At 38.6% G+C, this 21,588-nt stretch overlaps 1 protein-coding gene across 4 annotated transcripts in view; it reads left to right on the forward strand.

Annotated features, from left to right (window-relative positions):
* CCDC149 (coiled-coil domain containing 149) overlaps positions 1-21,588 on the forward strand; it is a 146,264-nt gene that overhangs the window by 108,045 nt on the left and 16,631 nt on the right. For 3 of the 4 annotated variants that reach the window (XM_043973068.1, XM_043973065.1, XM_043973067.1), the window contains exons 10-11: positions 7,095-7,171; positions 8,616-8,648. In XM_043973068.1, coding sequence (XP_043829003.1) covers positions 7,095-7,171; positions 8,616-8,648 — 110 coding nt within the window. The remainder of the gene's footprint in view (positions 1-7,094; positions 7,172-8,615; positions 8,649-21,588) is intronic. The other variant, XM_043973066.1, reaches the window with a different exon arrangement.

Consider the following 21,588-nt stretch of genomic DNA (forward strand, 5'->3'; position numbering starts at 1 on the left):
TAAGTGACCTGCCTGGGGGTCACCTGGGTATTAAGTTGCAGAGTCAAGATTAGAACCTTGTTCCTCTGACTCTAAATGCAGTGCTCTTTCTGCTATACCAGGTGGAATTGTGGTAGTGCTAACAATGTAATGTGAATTTGGCTGTTTTGTCATTATTATTCCATGATTGATTTATTCTTTTGTAATGGAAATAATAAAGTCATGCCATTTTGATGGAAATGTTCGAAGTGTAGGTGTAAAATGAATAAATGGCCAAACTCTCATGTACAGTAGTGCCTCTCTATGAACTCATGCTCCCCCTTATGGTTTTCAGCTAGCTATCAGTTAGTGTTCCCCTTCCATACTCCCACCCTACCCTGAAATAGATGCCTTTTGAAAATCATAAAGGTCCAATAAGGAGCCATCTTAGAGAATTGCTAGAAAATACAAAACTAAAACAAAAAAAAAAACTGGACCTTGTATCTGGGCTAGAACTTAGATTAATATGCCCTTGCTGTGCTTCATTCTAAAGAGTAATAGTTGTGGGGGCAGCTAGGTGGTGCAGTGGATAAAGCACCGGCCCTGTATTCAGGAGTACCTGACTTCAAATCCGGCCTCAGACACTTGACACTTACTAGCTGTGTGACCCTGGGCAAGTCACTTAACCCCCATTGCCCTGCAAAAAAAAAAAAAAAAAAAAGAGTAATAGTTGACTGCCTGTGCCCAAGAAGGAAATACTAGTCGGCATTATTGACTTTTTTTTTTTCCAGGGCAATGAGGGTTGAGTGACTTGCCCAGGGTCACACAGCTAGTAAGTGTCAAGTGTCTGAGGCTGGATTTGAACTCGAGTCCTCCTGAATCCAGGGCCGGTGCTTTATCCATTGTGCCACATAGCTGCCCAGGCATTATTGACTTTTTATCCCAAGAAAAATTTAGGTGCAAGAACACCAAAATTAAAAAACAACATTATAACTCATTATTTCACTGACCGCCTTTCTCAACCCACTTTCACTCCTCCAATCCATTCTGCCTTCCATTTTGTCATCATGTTAATGGTCTACACAAATGTATTTCCTGAAGACACTCAGAAATCTCTTTGTAGATTTTCGCTCATCTTCCTCCATTAACTTCACCTTGGGCAATGTAGGGGCATGTCATACGGAGGAGAGATTAGATTTGCTATGTTTAGCTGAACTAGGAACAAGGGATGGGATCTCCAAGGAGGATAGTTTAGGCTTGCAATAATGAAAACCAGTTAGAGCTGATGAGAAATGGAATAGGTTACCTAGAGAGTCTGTGGAGAAGCTGGATGACTGCTTGTCTGGTATGTTACAGTGGGGATTCCTTTCATGTATGGGTTGAACTAGATGGACACTTATGGCTCTTTCAGATATTGACTTCTGTGATTCCATAAAAGAAAAGAGAGCAAAGAATGGAAATGGCCCCTTTAATGTTTCTTTAAGTGCATTAGTGCAAAGCCATGCTTCCTACCCCATAGTGCCTAGTTTTCTCAAGGAGTGTTATAAACTTTTGAAGACATTGACTTTTCATAGAATCATAAAATTTTAGAGTTGGAAAGAACCTTTGAGACCATCAATTCAGTAAGCATTTATTAAGCACTTATTCTGTGCCAGGTGTTATGTAAGGTGATGAGACGACAAAGCCAAAAACAAAATCAAAATAGTCCCCAACCTCAAGGAGCTGACTTTCTAATGGGGGAGCTTACATGCTAGTAAGTTCAAATGTAGTTTTAACCCTGTGATTTTGCAGAAGTACAGAGAAATGTAGTAACTTACTCAGAAACCCATTCATTCTGAAGTGAGTTCAGAGCTAGAACTCAAACCTATCTTCTGAACCCCCAATCCAGGGCTATTTCCACTCTATTAGACTTTATTTTCATTTTAGTTGGAATTATAATTGGCCTTATTTTTTAAAAGAAATGTATGTCTTATATTAAATGTAGTTATGAAATTGGGCAAACAATAAGCCACCTAGGCCCCATAAAGTTTGGGTACTCAGAAAACCTCAGTATCTGGTTCTAATCATCTGTAACAGAAAATAAATGTCCAAAATCCAGGACCAACCCCAGGGAAGACTGTCAAGTCAGGGAAGTTTATCTTCATTAGTCTCCTATTTTTCCAAAGATACCTTCCTTTCTCGTCTGAACAGGGTTCATTTTCCTCCCAGGATCTCTTTCACTCCTGCCCTACCTGGTTCTTTGTGCCCTTCTCAGGCCAGTCTGGATGGTGGTGGTGGGGAGAGGGAGGTTCCTCTCTCCCTCTCTAAACTTATATTTTTCATGCCCCCTTCTTCCTTGGCCCTCCTGTCTGTTAGGAACCTTGTAAACCAACCATGATCATTGATATTCTACCCCCTTAAGGTCAGATACTATCTAGCATTTTTTTACAGGGGCCTGAAGCTTAGAATGGGAATTTGAGGGACCTCAGAAAGTCAGTGGGAAAGATATTTTAAGACTGTTCAGCTTTTTGGTACCTTTCAAATCACGATGTCCTTATAAATAGGGCCAGTTGCATGTCACTTGTCTGCTAAGCATTGTATTTAAAAGACTTTGCAAACCTTAATGTAATATGTTGATGGGTGGATGGATGGATGGGTGGATGGATGGATGGATGGATGGGTGGGTGGATGGATGGATGAGTGGATGGATATGGATAGATGGATGAAAAATCTTGGGGCAACTAGGTGGTGTAGTGGATAGAGCACTGGCCCTGAAGTCAGGAGGACCTGAGTTCAAATCTGGCCTCAGACACTTAACACTTATTAGCTGTGTCACCCTAGGCAAGTCACTTAACCCCAATTGCCGCACCAAAAAAAAAAAAAAAAGAAAAGAAAAATCTTTATTAAGTACTTCCTATTTGCCAAGGTATGGGTATAAAGATACAAAATATTGCTGTTCCTGATTTCCAAGAGGTCAAATTTTAATTTGGGGAGACAACACACATACGGCATGATCTAGCTACAGGGTGGACAAGAAGGTCCAATGAACTTTAGGGTGATAACTGTGTAAAAGTGAGGTGCTTTAAATATTTGGGGTTGTTTTTCAGATTGCTGTTCCCCAGCTGTCTTCATGTTATGGAGCACAGCATTGGGCCCTGGTATCAACACCAGGGGAGGAATCCTTTACTTTCTGCTCTGGGTTGGGTTATGTCAAAGGTATTTTTCATGTGGCAGTTGGAGTAGCCTGTGCTATCTCCATTTTTTTTCTAGAACCCCAGGGATCTGATTGGCCTGATTTCATTATGGAAATTGGACCAAGGTAGAACACCTCAATGCCTCAGCTGCTATTGAGTTCACCAATGCTGAGAGACCCCATGACTGGTAACTCTTCCTAATTCCAAGTCCAGTACCTTCTCCATTATACCATGCTTCCACTCAGCTATAAAGTAATGAAATTAATTAATTAATTACTCAGAGTTTAATCAAGCCAGAACTTATCCATCCCCTTGATAAACCATATGTTGTTCACTCCAGTGACACCGACTTGATTGCAAATACTTTGGGATCTCTATTAGTATCATAGGATCACAAATTTAGAGCTCGAAGGAATGTTGAAGGTCACCTAGTTCACCCCTCATTTTACAGATAAGGGACATGAATCCTGAAGTGGTACAGTGACTTGCCCATGTTAACATAGGTAATAATGGCAAAACCTAGTCAGGTAGGTGATGCAGTGAATAGAGAGCCGCACTTGGAGACCAAAAGACCTGAGTTCAAACATGACCTCAGACACCGAACAGCTATGTGGCCCCGGGGCAAGGCACTTAACCTAAGAGACCAGCCTCAGTTTCCTCATCTGTAACATGGTGATGATAATAACAGCACCTGCCTAACAAGATGATCAAATGAGATAAATAAAGCATTTTACAAACCTTAAAGCTCTAAATAAGTTCTAGCAGTGATAATGAGGGGGATGATGAAGAACAGGATTCAAACCCAGGTCCTCTGATGCTAAATCCCACATTCTTTCCATTGCACTTGACTAGCCTGCTAAGAGCAAGTATTTTATTCCCGATCCTCTCTTATGTCTCCATTAGCATGACTGAGCCACTGGATTTAAAATCAGAGGACCTGAATTCAAGTCAGACTTTTGCTTCTTCAACATAGGGGTGATTTTAAGCAAGTTAATTCTCCCTCCCTGGGCCTTAGTTTTCTAACCTTTATAATAGGGCATTGGATTAGGTGATCTCTCAAGGTGCTTTGTTGTCTTTATAAATTGAAGTATCTTAGTTATATCTTCAAACTCATTTGGCCATCAGCACCATTATTTCAATAAGTACAACATTTTAACAGTTTTCTATATCCATAGCCACAAACTGAAAAGCCCCTGGGTCCTCTTTCCTGTTATTCAGCCTCCCACCCATGGATTGAGATAGGATCTGAGAAGAAAACAGCCGTAGCATGCAGAGTTAGTGTTCTCAAAAATATCTGACTGACCTCTCTCCTTTCAGGGGGATGAGGGTGCACATCATTGCATGTACTGTCCCATAGTCATGGCTGCTTGGTTTTGATTCACTCTTTTTTTCTTTGTTGTGAGGGAGGTCTTATGGAGTAGGTGTTGGGGTATAATCAGGAAATGCTTGTGATATTAAAAGCAAAAACAGAAAGCATCTATAAAACTTAACATTTAAAAAATTATTGGGGAGGGTGGTGGATCCAGCTCCTTCCAATGCTGAAAGAAATGACCAGTTATGGGCCACTAGGTAAAAGAAAATGAAACTTGACTGTATTCTTCCACGGAGTCAGAAGAGTTAAACCTTATCTTTTGTTTCCCAGAGGCAGCACCTACAGATTATCTGATCTCCTTAAGAAACAGGCATCAAATTGAACATTTTTGTGATTGCATCTCAAACCTATCAGTTGGTGAAAAGGGAACTTGGATCTCAAGGTCTAAGTAAAATATTGAAAGTGAGATTACTAAGAATGGTATTTGTTTAAGGGTCAGGAACATGAAAGTCGAATAGACCCAAGAAATGGATTGAAAATTGAAAGTAATTGATAAAGACTATGCAGAATTTAGAACTTCAGGAAAGAGAGAAAATAGCTCTAAGTACCAAGATGAAGGAAACCATAGATGACAAAGTCAGAGAGTTTTTCAAGGCACCTAAAGGGAATTTTAATTAAGAGCCAGCGAATCCATTTAGGCTAAATAAGATAAAAGTCCAAAACCATCTCTCTTGTTGGTTTATTTATTTATTGTTTTGCTTTGGAGTGTGAAGATATTTGGAGGGGCATAATTTTGGTATTACTGAAATCTCTTGTGACAGGAGTTGAAATACTTCCTTTTAAAGTTGCTTCAGGAAAATCCTCCAAATAAAACAAAAACAAGTTGTTGGGTTTTTGTTTTTATTTTTTACAACAAAGAAAATTCGATGATTATTAAATCATTTTTGAGTTACCATCCACTTTTTTAGAGGGAGGGGAAATCAATGTGGATATATGAGGGATCATGAACCAAGGGCCTGCCTTGGAGATAGAAAGACCCTGGGTTCAAGACCTGCTTCTAACACATATTGACACTAAGACCATGAACAAGCCACTTCATCTCTCAGTATCCCAGGCAACTCTCTAAGATGGTAAGTTCCAAATGAATTTCCAGTCTGGAGTCCCCTTCACTGATGAACCTAAAGGTCTAGATTCTCTCAAAAAACAAATGTATATGTTGGTGTACATACACACACATGTGTGTCTGTGTGTGATATCTATCTATATCTCTATGTCACATGACAATCAAGTAATGCAAACATTGATAAAAATCACTACAAATTATATATCCAAATAAGTTGTTCTTGAATGCAATCACTTGACGACAGTAACATTACTTCAGGGAAGTCAGTTGTTTAGAACATTGTTAGAATTCCTCAGTCAATTTATAAGATACCCCCAAAATCACATCATTATTTTGTAAATACACTTGGTCTGAGGACAAAAACAATACTGTCCAACTTTATCATCAGCCTGTTCCTTTGAAGATCTGGCTCTCAATAACTATTTCCTGTTTGCAAAAGTCGAATCAACCCATGAAAGATAAAAAAGAAACTATTAGACAGTGGGAAGAACACTAGATTTGAACCTGGGTTCATATTCTGGCTCTGCTGCTAACTATCTGTGTGACCTTGGGCAAGTCCTTTCACATGTCCAGGCCTCTCTTTCTTCATGAAGAAGATTCTTTATAGAATTCATCATAAAATGAGCAAGTTGGAGCAAATCTGGGATGTTTAGCCTTTTTATGTCATAGAACCCTTTGTTGAACTATGAATCCCTTCCCACAATAATGTTTGTTGCCTACATCCATCATCAATGCACACATTAAATCTCAGAGGTTAGTGAAAATTCAGCTTTTTCCCCCATCCAAGTTTACAGGTCCTGTGATGGACCCCTAACTGGTCTATGAACCCCAGCTTAAGTACATCTGGAGATTAGAGGATATTAAAGTTCCCTTCCAGCTCTAGGGGCAGTAGTTGGTCACCAGTGAAAATGGTCAAAATGATGTGCCCAGGTTGACTCTGAGGCCAGATTATTTGCAAAAACCCAAAGTGTTTGCAGCCAAGGTGGTGTTATTGGAGTGAATAACATATGGTTTATCAAGGGGATGGATAAGTTCTGGCCTGATTAAACTATGAGTAATTAATTAATTTCATTACTTTAGAGTTATATAGAGTTATATATTTACATAGAGGAAGCATGGTGTAATGGAGAGAGTACTGGACTTGGAATTAGGCAGAACTAGGTTTGAATCCTCCCTCTGAAACATACTGACGCTGTGACTCTGTAAACAAGGTACTTAAAATTCATTGTCAGAGTTTTATAGTTGACTTATTTTCTTTAGAGTTTTATATAGATAGCCCTCAATTTTGGTGGAAGGGGTGTCCACACTGACAAGGTCACTGATTGTTTGACTTGCTGATTTGAGTATTTCCTCGTTATTAATTCCATTATATAAATAAATGTTTATAAAAATAAATTGTTTATCTCAGGGTCCTAGTCAGTTTTTGAGGGGGAGAGGAGTGCATTTCTTCTGACAATCTTGTAAGTTAAACACCCTTTGAGTCATCTATTATTAGTCCATTTGCTAAAAATGTTCTGCCCTTTTGCAGAATCCTAGGTAATCGAGTGGCAGAGCTGGAGAAAAAATTGAGAACTTTGGAAGTCTCGGGTTTGTGGAGTCTCCCAGGTGAGTAAAAACTTCATGAAAATTATTGACTGCAGTAGTGGTTTTCTTAGGTGACCGTCATGCCATTTGCATAAGAAGCCTTAACCTTTTTAATATTCTTTTATTCAAAGAATATCATTGCTGAAACATACAAAAGCATTTGGATGTGTAAATCACAGGTCTAGGACAGGAAAATGTCATGTGGTAAACACAAGGAACATTCACGGTGTTTCCAGAGGAAATACAGGCTGCTTGCAATGTTATGAACTTAAACTGGATCACTCAGAGGGCCTGGCTCTATTTCTACCTCCAGTAAATACTCTGGCGTGTATTTTCTTGCATGTGTTCAGTTCAATCGCATGTCCTAAAAAGGACTGGAGCCAACCACCAATGGACATCCCCATCCCCCATGACTCTTAACAAAAACTCCAACCTGTTTCTCTTCCATTCTCTGAAGAGGTACAAAGCTCAAGTTTCCTGTGGAGGTTTTTCACAGTTGAATACTTGGAGGAAACTCCTTCTGCTGTTCACTTTAATTAGCTATATTTATCCCGTTTATCTGAGAAAAGTACCCCCTTCATGAGACCACCGCCAACTAGTTCCCTTCCCATTTGGCCTCTTAAGCAACTTATATTTATCATTCCGCCTCTTCTTTTCCCTGCTATCAAAGTCACACATATTTTTAGTTACTTAACCTTTCTACACCAACCAATCTCTCCTACCCCTTAATCATATCTGTTGTTTTCCTCTAATGCATGATAACTCCATCTATGTCCTCCTGAGGGTCACACAGGATGGGCAGGCATGGATAGGCTATCTACCTTGTTGGTGAGAATGCCCACATTGATGAAACCATAGAATACATATAGATACATAGATAACACATAGAAATGTGTTATCAAAGTTACTGAAAAAAATGAACAATTTCCTTAACTGGTAATAAACAGATAATAATAATAATAACTTTTCTTACTCAGACTCCAAATAGTTTCATCAGATTTCCTGGGGATAGGGAGGGGGAACAGTGGCACATAATTGGAAATTTCCAATAAAATCTTCTCAAGCTTTGTGTCAAAATATATAGCATAGCTCATTCAAAGTGAGGGCTCCCTTGAGAGGTAAATAGTCCACTTCTAAGAACCTTTTGCTGAAGTGAAAGCAGTATCCTCTGTGCTGGCTTTTTAAATTTATTCCATTGTTTTAATCCAGCCATGCAAGCTTATCATTAATGTGGTGAAAAAATTAAATGCTCTTCATTCTTTATGTTTTGGTGTTGTGATATATTTTTCAAAATGGCATTTAGCTAAATTCTTAATGTTTTGCAATATATATAAAAAGATTGAAATTTAAGAAATGAATGTTGAGGGTTTTTTTTCCTTGTGCTGCACTTTTCTGTTTGAGTAAGACAACAAATTAATATTTATAAAATAACAATTGTCTCTTTCCTTCTTTCTGCTGCCTGAAGGCCTGAGCTACAATGTTTCAGTGGGATTAAGGAGTAGGTTCTATTTGAAATGTCTTTTTATAGCTAATTTTTTATCAATAAGTAATAACATTGCATGTAAATAAATAGAAATGTGTTATCTGGACTGTCTTGTGTCCATTGGATTAAGATATTCAATTGAATGAAAGGGTCTCAAGGGAATTGGCCTCCCTTGGCCAATATTCAGTTGTAAAACTGGACATGAGGCATTTGGCCAAATGAATTTACCCTGTGGCTATGTTTGTCCTTAACACCAGCTTTAATGAAAGCAGTGGGAGAGAAGAAGAGGGGAATGAGGGGGGAAATTCTCTTCAAACTTTCAAAATTCTGTGTTGACAGTGGCACTGTTGTCCCTTATGTAATGGTGCAAAGAGAAATGTCAACGTATAATAGTTCTCCAACCACTAGGAGAGTGGGAAGAAATGTTCCTCCTTTCCTCATGTAGTCAGTCTCTTCTGTTGAATGGTATTTCCATTTCTCTCCATTTTAACCAACTGAACTGCAATGCAAGGGAAGAGCTTTTTTGTTTTTTTCAAGTGAGATACAAGTGAGAAGCTTACAGCCACTGATCTGTACCCCTCCCAGGGCTTTTCAGCGACTTGTTGGCTGCTTCTGATGCTGAGATTACTGCCCGCTACAAACCAATCATACGGTACTATCTACCACATATCTACCTTGTGGAAATCATGTGACATACTAGCCAAAAATAGGTTAATTTGATCCGATCTTATCAACAGAAGCATAATATCCTGGGAAAGACCCTGCTCTGGATAGACCATATTTGTTCAATTCTGGACACCATACTTAAGAAAAGATATTTACACATATGAAATGTTGAGAGAACAATAGAAAATATAAATAAGTGCTAAACTGAATAGTAGTTAAGAGTTCAGAGAAGGGAGGAATTAATAGAAACTGGAATAGTTGGGAAAGGTTCGTGGTGGAAATAGGGACTTGAATTGGGATTTAAAAGATGAGTGGGATTTGTTTGGGTTCAAAGCTAAAACAATCTGATCATTATTTTGAGGCAATGGGGTACAATGGAAAGAGTCCTAAACTAGGAGTTGGGCTATATGGACTCTAATTTACATTAGAATCTGTATTTGGTCACTGACTAGCTGAGTAATCTTGGGTAAATCCCTTTATATCTTCAAGCCTCAGTTTTCTCATCTATAAAATGGGTGAGTTAAACTAGATGATTTCTAAGGAATCTTCTAGTAGATTTAATTCCAGTATACTAGCATCTTATGTTTCTAGGCCCTGTTGACCACTGCCTAGCCAGGACATTTCACTTCATCTCTTTGATTTCAAATCAGAGGGTAAGACAAATAGGGAAATGCGTGTTGTCTCAAGTCTCTCCCAGCTCTAAAACTATGAATCTCTTCTGAGAATGTGAATGAAAATGATCAAATAACCTTTCCTCCACTCTTCCCAAACTCCCCCATTGTAGGGTTAAATTTGATCATAGAATCTGGACAGCAAATCTTTGGGAAGAAAAAGTCCCCTCTTCCCCCTCCCTCAGCAAATGGTTTAGCTCTTGTTCTTTTCTTCCCAAAATAAAATGAGGTTTGATTGTTTCCATCTTGGATACAGATGAGGCCTCCTTTAAACAAGGTTGACAAAATGGCAGACTCCACATGGAAAAAGCATCTGGGTATTCTGAATTGTTTTATATCTCTTTAGAGAAGAAGTAGCATGGTTTAATGGAAGAAGACTGGAGCGGTAGATAGGAAGCTGGCTTTGGGGTGAAGGAGACCTAGATTCAAATTCTGTCTCTGATATATACTGGCTATGTAACCCTGGGCAGGACCCCTGATTTCTAAGTGTCCTGGGCAGCTCTCTGAGTCTAAATGGTAGAAAACATACCGACTTGTATTGGTAGAGGGAATTTGCTCAAACTGAGTTCCCTATACCAGTAAAACCCCAGTCCAGGTCCTTGTCTTTGGAGAGCCATCTTTTCCCCCTTAACCCACCTCAAGAGATAGTTTGCTAATTTGCTAAAGGGACAGTAGAGTGGAACTGAAAGAAAGAATGTGCACCATTAGGTGTGACCCTTGAAAGACCTACAACTCCCTTGGTATCTTCCCTTGGTCCTTTTTTAGACTTGTGTCGTAGGTGGGGAGCACTTTAGGATCTGTAATATCAAGTTTACTGAGTATGTTCTTGAGATGAAAAATCTACTGGAGATCAAAGATAAAGTATCCTGGTGGTGGAAGAGCCTGTTTGGGAGCTTCTTGTAATGCTAGCTTTGTTACCTCATAGTTTTATTGGAATCATCAACCTGAGTACAAAGATTATTTGGGTTTGGGTTTTGTTTTTGGTTTTGCAAATCCTGAATAACCTAAACAGAAGAGCACAGGGAATCTCATGCCACAGCATAGCAACCATGGGACCACATTATCAAGCTTCTGCTGTCAGAGCGCAATGCCAACACGTGCCAGGAAACAGAGAAACAAAGCAGAAAAGATCATTCACCAGGGACTGGGTTGGACAGATTTATTTTTTTAATAAAAAATTGAGTGTTCAACTAATAATTAATGTAGTGAATTAAAATTCCTACTTTTAAAACTTCTTTCTCCTTTTAAAGTGGATAAACTAATGGAATGCCCATTCATATGTATTGGGTGGTAGCCCATATGCAAAGAACATCAATGTGGAACGTGAAGCTGAACTGGAAAAAAAATGTGATTCCTGCTCATCGTTCTAGATTCAGTTCAAATGATACCTTCCCCGTTCAGCTTTTGCTGACCATTTCCTGACACCTCTATTCCCCTCAGGAACTGGTATCTCCTTCCTCAGAATGCCTACAGCATGTACAGTTTTTTGGTTGAAAATTTTACCAGTATTTTAGTTATTTGTGTAGAAGCTATATCCTCCACTCTCCCCCCCCCCCACTCCCATCTGCTCCCCCATTAGAAGGCAAATTCTCTCCCTGGAAAAAAAGAGAACAGTTTGTTCCCTGTCCTATATCCATCTTTGGACTTACCATGGTGCTGTGCTCTAAGTGAATGTTCACTAAATATTTGGTAATGGTTTTGAAAGAGGGCTACTAGCAATGAAATTTCAGAGGGACCTGACGGTGATTATCCCTCTAAACAAAATGGAAAAATCTACTATAAAGAGAATTCACAATTTGAGAAAAAGAAATTGTGAGAGGATATCCCATCCAACCCATGCCTACCTAAGAATCCTTTCTAGGACCTCCCTGATAAATGATTATCCAGTCTCCTATTAAACAATTCTAGTGATAAGGGACATGCCACTTCTCGATGCTTCCCATGCAAGTTTGGTCCAACCCTAATTGTTAGGAAGTTTTCTTTACACGGTGGCAAAATCTGGCTCTCTGCAATGCATGACCATTGCTCCTAGTTCTGTTCTCGAGGGCCAAAAAAAAAAAAAATCCTGCCCCCCACTTCCACATTGTAGCCCTTCAAATGATTGAAAACTGGCATCTTGTACCTTTTAAGCATTCTTTTCCCCTGTTGTCTTATGGTCTAGTTCCCAGACCTTTCATTCTCTGGCTTCCTTCTTCTCACCTGTTACCATTTGTCGATATGACATCCAGGACTGAAAAGAATATTTCAGAGATGTTCAGAATGGGGAAGAATAAATCTGGTCACTATATGTGTATTATCACATGCAAACATACAAATATTTTCCTATTATAATAAGGTTAGTTTCACTATCATTGAACAACTATTTTCTTTTAACCTAAGGATAGGACTTTCTACAATGAATTACTATTATTTACTACTACTACTACTACTACTACTACTACTACTACTACTACTACTACTACTACTACTATTACTGCTACTGCTCCTGCTGCTACTGACAAGAAGAGTCGTTTATGTAGCACTTTAAGGATTGCAAAGCAACATATTATCTCATTTGATCCTCACAACAATGCTATATATTAATAACTTCATTCTTACAAGGTATGTCGACAAGTTTCAAAGAAGCCAACTCATGCTCTTTGTTGTTGTTCAGTCAATTCAGTTGTGTTCCACTCTTTATGGCCCCATGGACCATACTGTCCATGGGGTTTTCTTGGCAAAGATATTGGAGTAGTTTGCCATTTCCTTCTCCAGTAGATTAAGATAGACAGAGGTTAAGTGACTTGCCCTGGGTGACACAGCTACTAAATATCTACAGTCAAATTTAAAATCAGATCTTCCTGACTACAGGCCCAGCTCTCTATCCAGAGTCACCTCTTAATTCATGGTCATATAGCTGTAAAATCTCAGATGTAAGATTTCATCCTACATCTCTCCTGATGCTAAGTCCTGATACTATATCTCATTTGATTCTGACTATCATTCTAACCCCACTGTCCAACCTATAAATTGTACTTCCCAATTTTGTATTATCTGCAAATTTGGCTAACATGTCACCCATGTTTTCAAGTCATTGATAAGTTATTTTAGATAGCACTATAACTATTAAATGGCACAGGGGAAAAGACAGATTCTCCAGGGCACTCTATTAGAAACCTTCTAATATGTCATTGATCCATTAGCTGTTGTTCTTTAGAGCTGTTTATTCAACTAATTGTAGACATTCCTGCCTCTACTCTTATCTAGCCCATATATCTCCATCATGAATTATCCACAAGGATAGCATTGGAGTCTTTGTCAAATGTCTTGCTGAAAAAGACGCAAATTTACCCACAGCTTCCTGCTGATTTACCATGCCAGTAACCCTGTCAAAAAAGGAAATGAGGTTCATAAGATCATAGATTGAGGTTTGAAAGGGACTTTAGAGGTCCTTGAGTACAACTCATTAATTTTACAGGTGAAGACACCAAGGCCAGGAAAGATTAAGTAGCTCCACCAAAGTCACACCAGGTAGTAAGTAACAGAGCCAGGATCAAGCCTATGTCCCCTGACTCCAAAAGGCAGGGTTCTTTCCATTCTCTGTGCCACCAGGATGTTCTTAATAAACCTTTTCTGGCTTTTAGCAATGACTACTTACTAGCTTTCTAAATCTTGCAAACCATTCCTTTGATAATACATTCTGGAATCTTCCCAGGAATCAAAGCCAAGCCTACTGGCCTATCCTCTGAAGATTTTAACCTTTTCACTTTTTGAAAAACAGGTTAACATTTGCCCTTCTCTAGGCCCTGTGGCACCTCACTCATTCTCCAGTTTTTAAAGGTCACTGACAAAGGCTCAGCAGTCACATCTGCCATTTCTTTCAGTAACCTGGGATGTTATTCATTGGACCTGGTAACTTGAACTCATTGAAGACAGCTAGGTGCTCTCTTACCATATTCTCTCTACTTATTTTGGATTTCAACTCCCTACAACCATTTTTTTTTGCTAACACTTTAATCTGAAGATCCTTGGTAAAGAATACAGGAATTAAATGAGTTAAATAATTCTCTCTCTTTTCTTTCAGTCATTATTATCAACCCATGTATATCACTCAGTGGATTACTCCCTTCTTTGCTCTTGTTCCTGCTTCCAGCATATTTTTTGAAAGCCCTTTTTGGTTGTCCTTTTCTTTGATTGCCAATCTCAGTTTCTTCTGAGCTTCAGTGGTCCTAACACTCTTATATTTTTAGAGTCATCTTCTATTATCTACCTTTGTTTCCATCTTCTATACGTGTCTTCTAAAAATCTAAGCTGTTCACTGAATTCCCTTTGGATCCACACTCTTTAGATAGCTCTGCCTCTCCTTCTTTGTTGAAATCATTTATGTCCATATCTTCATAATTTAATTCTTGAAAGTTGGAGAATTTGGCTTTTTTGAACTGGAAAAGCTAAAGAAGATACCAGAACTAGGTTTTTTATCTTTCCCTGGCTGGACAAAGCCTTGTATCTGATGTCAGAGACAACAATCTGGGGATTTTGGGTGCCAGTAGATGATCTTGGACAAAGTATTTCTACTCTGTGAGATTTGGTTTCCCCACCTATAAAAGAGGAGGTTGAACTATTATAGATATATTCTTCTTTTTAAAAAAAATTTATTTGTGATATGTAATTATATTTTATCCACATATCAAGCATATATAGAATATATACACATACAAATATGACATATATTTTCTATATTATTACATTTAGATATACCTAGATATATTCTAAGACATATAACAGTATTTAAACCTTAAAATAACTGTTTTATAAATATATACTTATCAATTTATATAAATAACATATGACAAATTTATTTAAATATAGACGTTTTCTAAAGTCCCTTTCAGCTGTCTTGTCTTGATTCTCAGTTTTTGATTGGTCTGTCTACAAATCAAGCATTTATCTGCTCAATTATATTTGTGATGTAACACATAGGTATATTTGCAATGAGGGAAAATCTGATACTATATACATTTGCATTTACATGCAGACATTATAAATATGTATACATATGAATCAGTTATTCATGGACAAACAGTGTCATTCTACTTATTCCTTTGTATTTGTTATGATTTGAGAGGGGCAACAGGGTGGTACAGTGGATAGAGCACTGGCCCTGGAGTAAAGAGGACCTAAATTCAAATCTCACCTCAGACACTTACTAGCTGTGTGACCCTGGGCAAGTCACTTAATCCCCATTGCCTTAAACATCTGGGGCCCTCTCCCTTTGTCCTGATGTATATCTTTCCACTGGCTTGCCAAATGGCTCTGGAGGAGACAGTGAGGTTCACTCAAAAACAATTCACTGCAAGTCATGACATCACCCTGATGTCAGGTTCCTCTTCGAGAACGAAGGACAAACAACAACAGTAATTTGAGACATGAGTTTTTTTGATTCCTTTTCCACTGAGAACTGTATCAAACTTATATGTTTGGCTATCACAGACTTGCATGGGAGGAATTTAGTGACAATATTTAAGTGCTTCTGACATTTTGCAGAGGAGAAATGAATCTTGGTGATTTTAATTATGACCAGACTCTTAATGGAATGATTTGTTAGAACTAGAAGTTTTCTAAAAGTATATGGTTTTAGTCCTCTTAAATCAGTAGATTCATATTCATACTCAAATTCAGGAGAAAATGGATGTTGGCTATATTGATAGGGTTAACAAAAGAATTTGTCATAATTCTAATCCCTCTTGGCTAGAGAGAGACCCCTTCAGCAATGAGATGGAGCTAACAGAGTATCCTAGTGATATGCTGGATACCTCTTTCAGCATTCATTTAGTAAAGTCGTTCATTTATTCATTCACTCTTTCATTTATGCATTCATTTAACAAACATTTAAGTGCTTACTATGTTCATTTAATAAAAGCCCATGTTATTTTCTGGGAGCCATTTAAAATTTTTCCTTCTGTTTCATTCGATACCATGATCAATGAATGCATCCTCTAGAGGCTAACCTTTTGCTAATGAGTTTCTCCAAACTTATGCAGATGGGTCCCTGGATAGCAGACATATTTAGCTGCTTAGACCAAATGCAATTTTTTCCAGTTTAACAGAACCTGCAATAGCTTCTTTTGCTGGCTTAGCCTTGGTCATCTCAATACCAAAATGAGATACCAGAGTAAGATTGTTAATGAAGGGGGAAATGGAAAGGTGGACAAGGCAAAGTCTTTACCTTCAAAGAATTTAAAATTGATTAGGAAAAAACAAGAAATTATACACAAATACATCTGAAAAGTACATCTGGGAGTACAGTGTGCTGTGAAATCAGATGAGGGAAAAGTCAGTCAGTTAACAAGTGGTTGGTTACTCTGGGCCAGATACTTTGCTATAGTGGCACCAGAAATCCCTTTTTTTTTTTTTTTGTAGGCAATGGGGGTTAAGTGACTTGCCCACGGTCACACAGCTAGTAAGTGTCAAGTGTCTGAGGCCGGATTTGAACTCAGGTACTCCTGAATCCAGGGCCGGTGCTTTAACCATTGTGCCATCTAGCTGCCCCAGAAATCCCTTTTAACAGTGAATGTGTCATAGAACAGATAGCTTTGAGCTAGGTGTTGAAGGAGGATTTCAACAAAGGCATAGGTGAAAGTGCTAACTGGGGAAAGAACAGGATCATGGTCAGACCCTGAAAGAGCAAGCACATGTTTAGTAAATGGTGAGTGTTACAATTTAGATGGAGTGCAAAGTACTTGAGCAGGAGTAGCGTGAGATGAGTCTGGGGAGGTGGGTTGGAATTGGATCCTAGAGGATCTTGAATGACAGCTTTAGAATGTTAAAACTTGAATTTTATGCTATAGGCTTTGGGAAGTTGCTGAAAGTTTGTGATATGCATTAGGAGAAATAATCTCAAGGTGATGTTATAAGGACCTTGTACCTCCTGGAAAGCTTTTGGTGATTTGGGGTGTGTGTGTGTGTTTTTTAATTTGGGGGGGCAATGAGGGTTAAGTGACTTGCCCAGGGTCACACAGCTAGTAATTGCCAAGTGTCTGAGACTGGATTTGAACTCAGGTCCTCCTGAATCCAGGGCCATTTGCTTTATCCACTGTGCCACCTAGCTGTGCCCTGGAAAGCTTTTTTAGGCAAGAAAATATTAGAGTGACTTGGGGATTCAGACTGTTTGACCAACTTATTAGAAAACCAAAAGGAGTTTTTGGTTATGTGAATTCATAGACTTTAGATCAGGAAGAACGTTAGAGATCATCTAGTCAATCAAGTAATAAACATTTATTAAGCACCTACAATGTGCCAGGCACTATGCTCAGCATTGGGAATACAAAAAGAGGCAAAAAACAGTTCTTGCCCTCAAGTAGTTTACAATCTAATGGGGAAAGACAACATGCAGAAAATACATAAAAAGTAAACTATACACAGGATAATTAGGAAATAATTAAAGGAGAGAAAGCGCTGGAATTAATAGGTGCTGGGGAAGGCTTCCTGTAGAAAGTAGGTTGGGAATTAATTAATTAATTTGGGTTGGGACTTAAAGGAAACCAGGAAGGTCAATAGTTAGAGCAAAGGAGGGAGAGCTTTGCAGGCACTGGGGGACAGACAGAGAAAATGCCTGGAACCAAGAGATGGAATATCTTCTTGGTAGAACAGACAGGAGTCCAGTGTCACTGGATCAAAGAGTACTTGTTGGGGAATAAGGTGCCCAACCCACTCATTTTATAGATGAGGAACCTGGGCCCATAACTGGACAAAGAGTAAATAACTGAACTGGGTTATTGAGTGTTCTGTCGATACAGGAAGCCCCAGTCAAGTTTATGGGAATAAGGGCCACCTTATTATTATTATTGGTATGGCAAGCATGGGTTTTCATTTTTTTCTTTTTACTTTTTTTTTTTTTTTTTTTTTTTTTTGGTGAGGCAATTGGGATTAAGTGACTTGCCCAAGATCACACAGCTAGTAAGTGTCCAGTGTCTGAGGCCAGATTTGAACTCAGGTCCTCCTGACTCCAGGGCCGGTGCTCTATCCACTGCACCACCTAGCTGCCCCCAAAGCATGGGTTTTCTATAGCCTAATCCGGCTAAAGGTTAAAGAACCTGTACTGGGCTTACATATGACCAGGTTTTACCAGAATTGTTTGAGGGCAAAAGATTCAACTTCTTGGCAGGTTCAGGAATACCTAGTTTCAACCCTTGTGGAGAGAGACCAAAAAAAAATTGACCTTAAAGAGTTTATAGTTCAATATCATTTAACAATACCTCTCTTCTTTTGAACTGGTTGAGGTGCTTCCAGGCACATTGCTTTTAAGTAGGGACAATTGATTACATTGGCAATTGGGTCAATTGTAAACTAATTTACAGTAACAACTCACTTATAGAGCCCTTGAAAGTTCGAAAAACACTCTCCTCATGACAACACTGTGAGGTAAGTAGTATTATTAGTCCCATTTTGCAGACAAGAAAATTGAAGCTCAGAAAAGCAAAATGACCTAGAGTTGGTTAGAAAACAGAAACATGGAAGAAGAATCCCCTTGGGAAACCTCATCGTAACCTATTGTGGAAGCTTCTGGCATCCGTAGCAATCGATAATCACAACTGACATCAGTGCTTTGCATTTTACAAGAGTTTTCCTAAAAATGAAGACCATGCAGTGTTATTAGCTCTATTTTACACATGAAAAAAACCTAAGACTTGGAGGTAAAGGATTTGCCATCAGGGATGTCTCTAGAGCCCTTTCTCTTGAGGGAACATGTCATAAAATCTAAGGAGTGGCTCGCTGGACCTTTTAAGGATAGAATCAGGAGGGGCTTTGGCAATGGGGTGACCCTCTGAGGATGCAGGAAAAAAGAGGCAGCCAATACATTATGACCATTTCCCTCACCCCTGCCCCCATCCCCAAAGCAAGAAGGAGCATTCAGACCAACTGAGAAGTCAGTCTTGCTCACAATTTACATTCCTATGGACATTTAAGATTGGCAAAATACTTTCCTCATAAGAACCTTATGAAGTAGATAAGGCAAGTATTGTTTTCCCACATATTGTTATTCTCATTTTACATATGAAGAAACTGAGGCTCAGAGAAATGAAGTGACTTCCTCTTGGTTGCCGAGATAAAAAATGTGTGGTTCTAAATCTAGTGTTCTTTTCATTACATTGTGTTCTCTCTCCCTCAGAACTAGACTTCCTTCAGTCACCTGCTTTGGGAATCCATGCATGCACATGTGTCACACACACATATGTATGTTTTCTGTATTCATGTTTCTTGACCTTAGATTCTTTCCATACCCTCTACTTAAGCCTGGTGTGATTCCCTAAATAGTCACTCCGGACAAAGCTTTTGTAATTCTTTGACATCTTCCATTTGCCCCCTGGCTATGGGTTTTTTCCCATAGGGATCTGTTAAAAGAGCCAGGTAACCTTGATTGGGTTTATTGTGACCATGAATTGTTTGACATGATAGTGTGATAGAAGGAAGTCCTTCAAGCTTTATCCTGATATTTAAAATGATCTAATTCCACCCAGATCATAACAGCCAGGCATCTTACAAATGGAGCGGTAAACCGTCTTTTAATGGTGTAAGTCTTGAATATATAAATTAGTTTAGGTAAGATCATTTTCATTATATCGGCCCATGAACAATTACAATTGCTCCAATTATTTAAATCTGATTTTATTTATATAAAAAAGTTTTTTTTTTAATAATTTTGTTCATATAGTTCCTGGCTTTGTTTTGGCAGGTATACTCCCAAGTATTTTATACTGTCTAGAATTATTTTAAATGGGATATGTCTTATTATCTCTTCTTGAAAAAAAAGTTACATGATAATTTTATTATATATTTAAAATAAATAGAAAGTTATGCATAATAGATTTTCAGTTTCATATACAATCATCCCTTTTTCTATTCTACTATGTTATGGAAATGCTTGTTTTATTTCTTAAGTTCAAATAAAATAAATATTTTTTTAAAAAAGAAAGCTAAAAATGGTGTAGGTCTGTAGCCATTCTTGTCAGTTTATTTTATTATAATTATCACTGTTATATAACATCACATAGTAATTTATATTTGTTAATATCACCCACTTAGAGACAGAGGGATCTTTGAGGCCATCTGAAGCACTTTACTATAGGGGAAAGCAAGGTGGATTAGGACCCAGAGAATCCTGGGTTCAAATTCTACTCTGTGTGAATTTGGACAAATTACTTATATAAACTCTCAAAGGTTTAGTATCATCATCTGTAAGACAAAAGGTTGGACTTCATGGCCTATGAGAGCCTTTCTAGTTTTAGGTAGATGATTTTATAATTCTGCTTAGTGCTATGTGGTCAAACACTTCATCTCTCTGTTCCTCAGATCCTTAATTTGTATAATAAAGATAATCATTTAGTAGTTCCTTCAAGTCTAAAGGATGGCACCAGAAAAAGAAAAGGGGTCACTCACATAGTAAAAATGAGAAACAACTGCGGCAGCTAGGTGGCACAGTGGATAAAGCACCGGCCCTGGATTGAGGAGGACCTGAGTTCAAATCCGGACTCAGACACTTGACACTTACTAGCTGTGTGACCCTGGGCAAGTCATTTAACCCTCATTGCCCCTCAAAAACAAAACAAAACAAAACAAAAAATGAGAAACAACTGATGGATTGTCCACGTGTTCCTTTGGTATCCATTCAGTGTTAAGAGAATTCAAGGAAATCTCCAAACACATTGGTTGATGAATTTATTTCAGGCATGGGGAAAAGGTGGTGCAAGGCATAAAGAAGGGAGATATCATGGAGTGTCATGTGAAAGGAGCAGAGAAGGCCAGTGGGGTGAAAGAGGGGAGGGGATGTTCAAGGAGGCTGGAAAAACAGATTGGGGCTAGATTGTAAAGGGTTTAAAAAACTAACTGGAAGAATTTGTGTTTTATTCTAGAAGCAATAGGGAGCCATTGGAGTTAGTTAAATAGAGGAGTGACAAGGTCAGCTCTGTGTTTAAGGGGAAACCCTTTAGGAGAAACACGTAGAATGGACTGGAATGGGGAGAGGCATGAAACACTGAGGCCAGCTTGGAGGTGGTTTCAATAATCTTTGTGAGAGGTGATGAGCATTTGAATGAAGGTGGTTACCATTGACATAAAGACAAGGGATCAGAAAGGTGTTGTGGAAGTAGAAATGACAGAATTTAGCAACGGATTGGGTATGTGGGGTAAGAAAGAATCAGGAATTGAGGATAATATCAAAGTTACAAACCTTAAAACCCTGAAAAATGATGGTACCCTTAACAGAAATAGGCATGTTTGGGGGAAAAGTATCATTGGGAAGAGGGAAGATTATGAGTTCAGTTTGGGACATGTTAAGTTTGAGTTGTATCTGATGCATCCAGTCTGACATGTTTTAGTTGTTGTTCAGTCATGTCTGACTCTGCGTGACTCCATGAACCCTAGTCCTTGGATTTTTTCTTGGCAAAGATACTGGAGTGGTTTGCCATTTCATTCTCCAGTGTGTCCCCATTTTATAGATGAGGAACTGAGGCATATAGGGATTAAGTGACTTGCCTAGGGTCATCCAACAAGCCTGGATTTGGACTCAGATATTCCTGATTCCAGGCCAGATGCTTTATCCACTGTACCACCTAGCTGTCTCTAGTTTGGCATCTGCCAGT

Source organism: Dromiciops gliroides, chromosome 6 (genome assembly GCF_019393635.1).
Source record: "Dromiciops gliroides isolate mDroGli1 chromosome 6, mDroGli1.pri, whole genome shotgun sequence".
NCBI classification, from domain to species: Eukaryota; Metazoa; Chordata; class Mammalia; order Microbiotheria; family Microbiotheriidae; genus Dromiciops; species Dromiciops gliroides.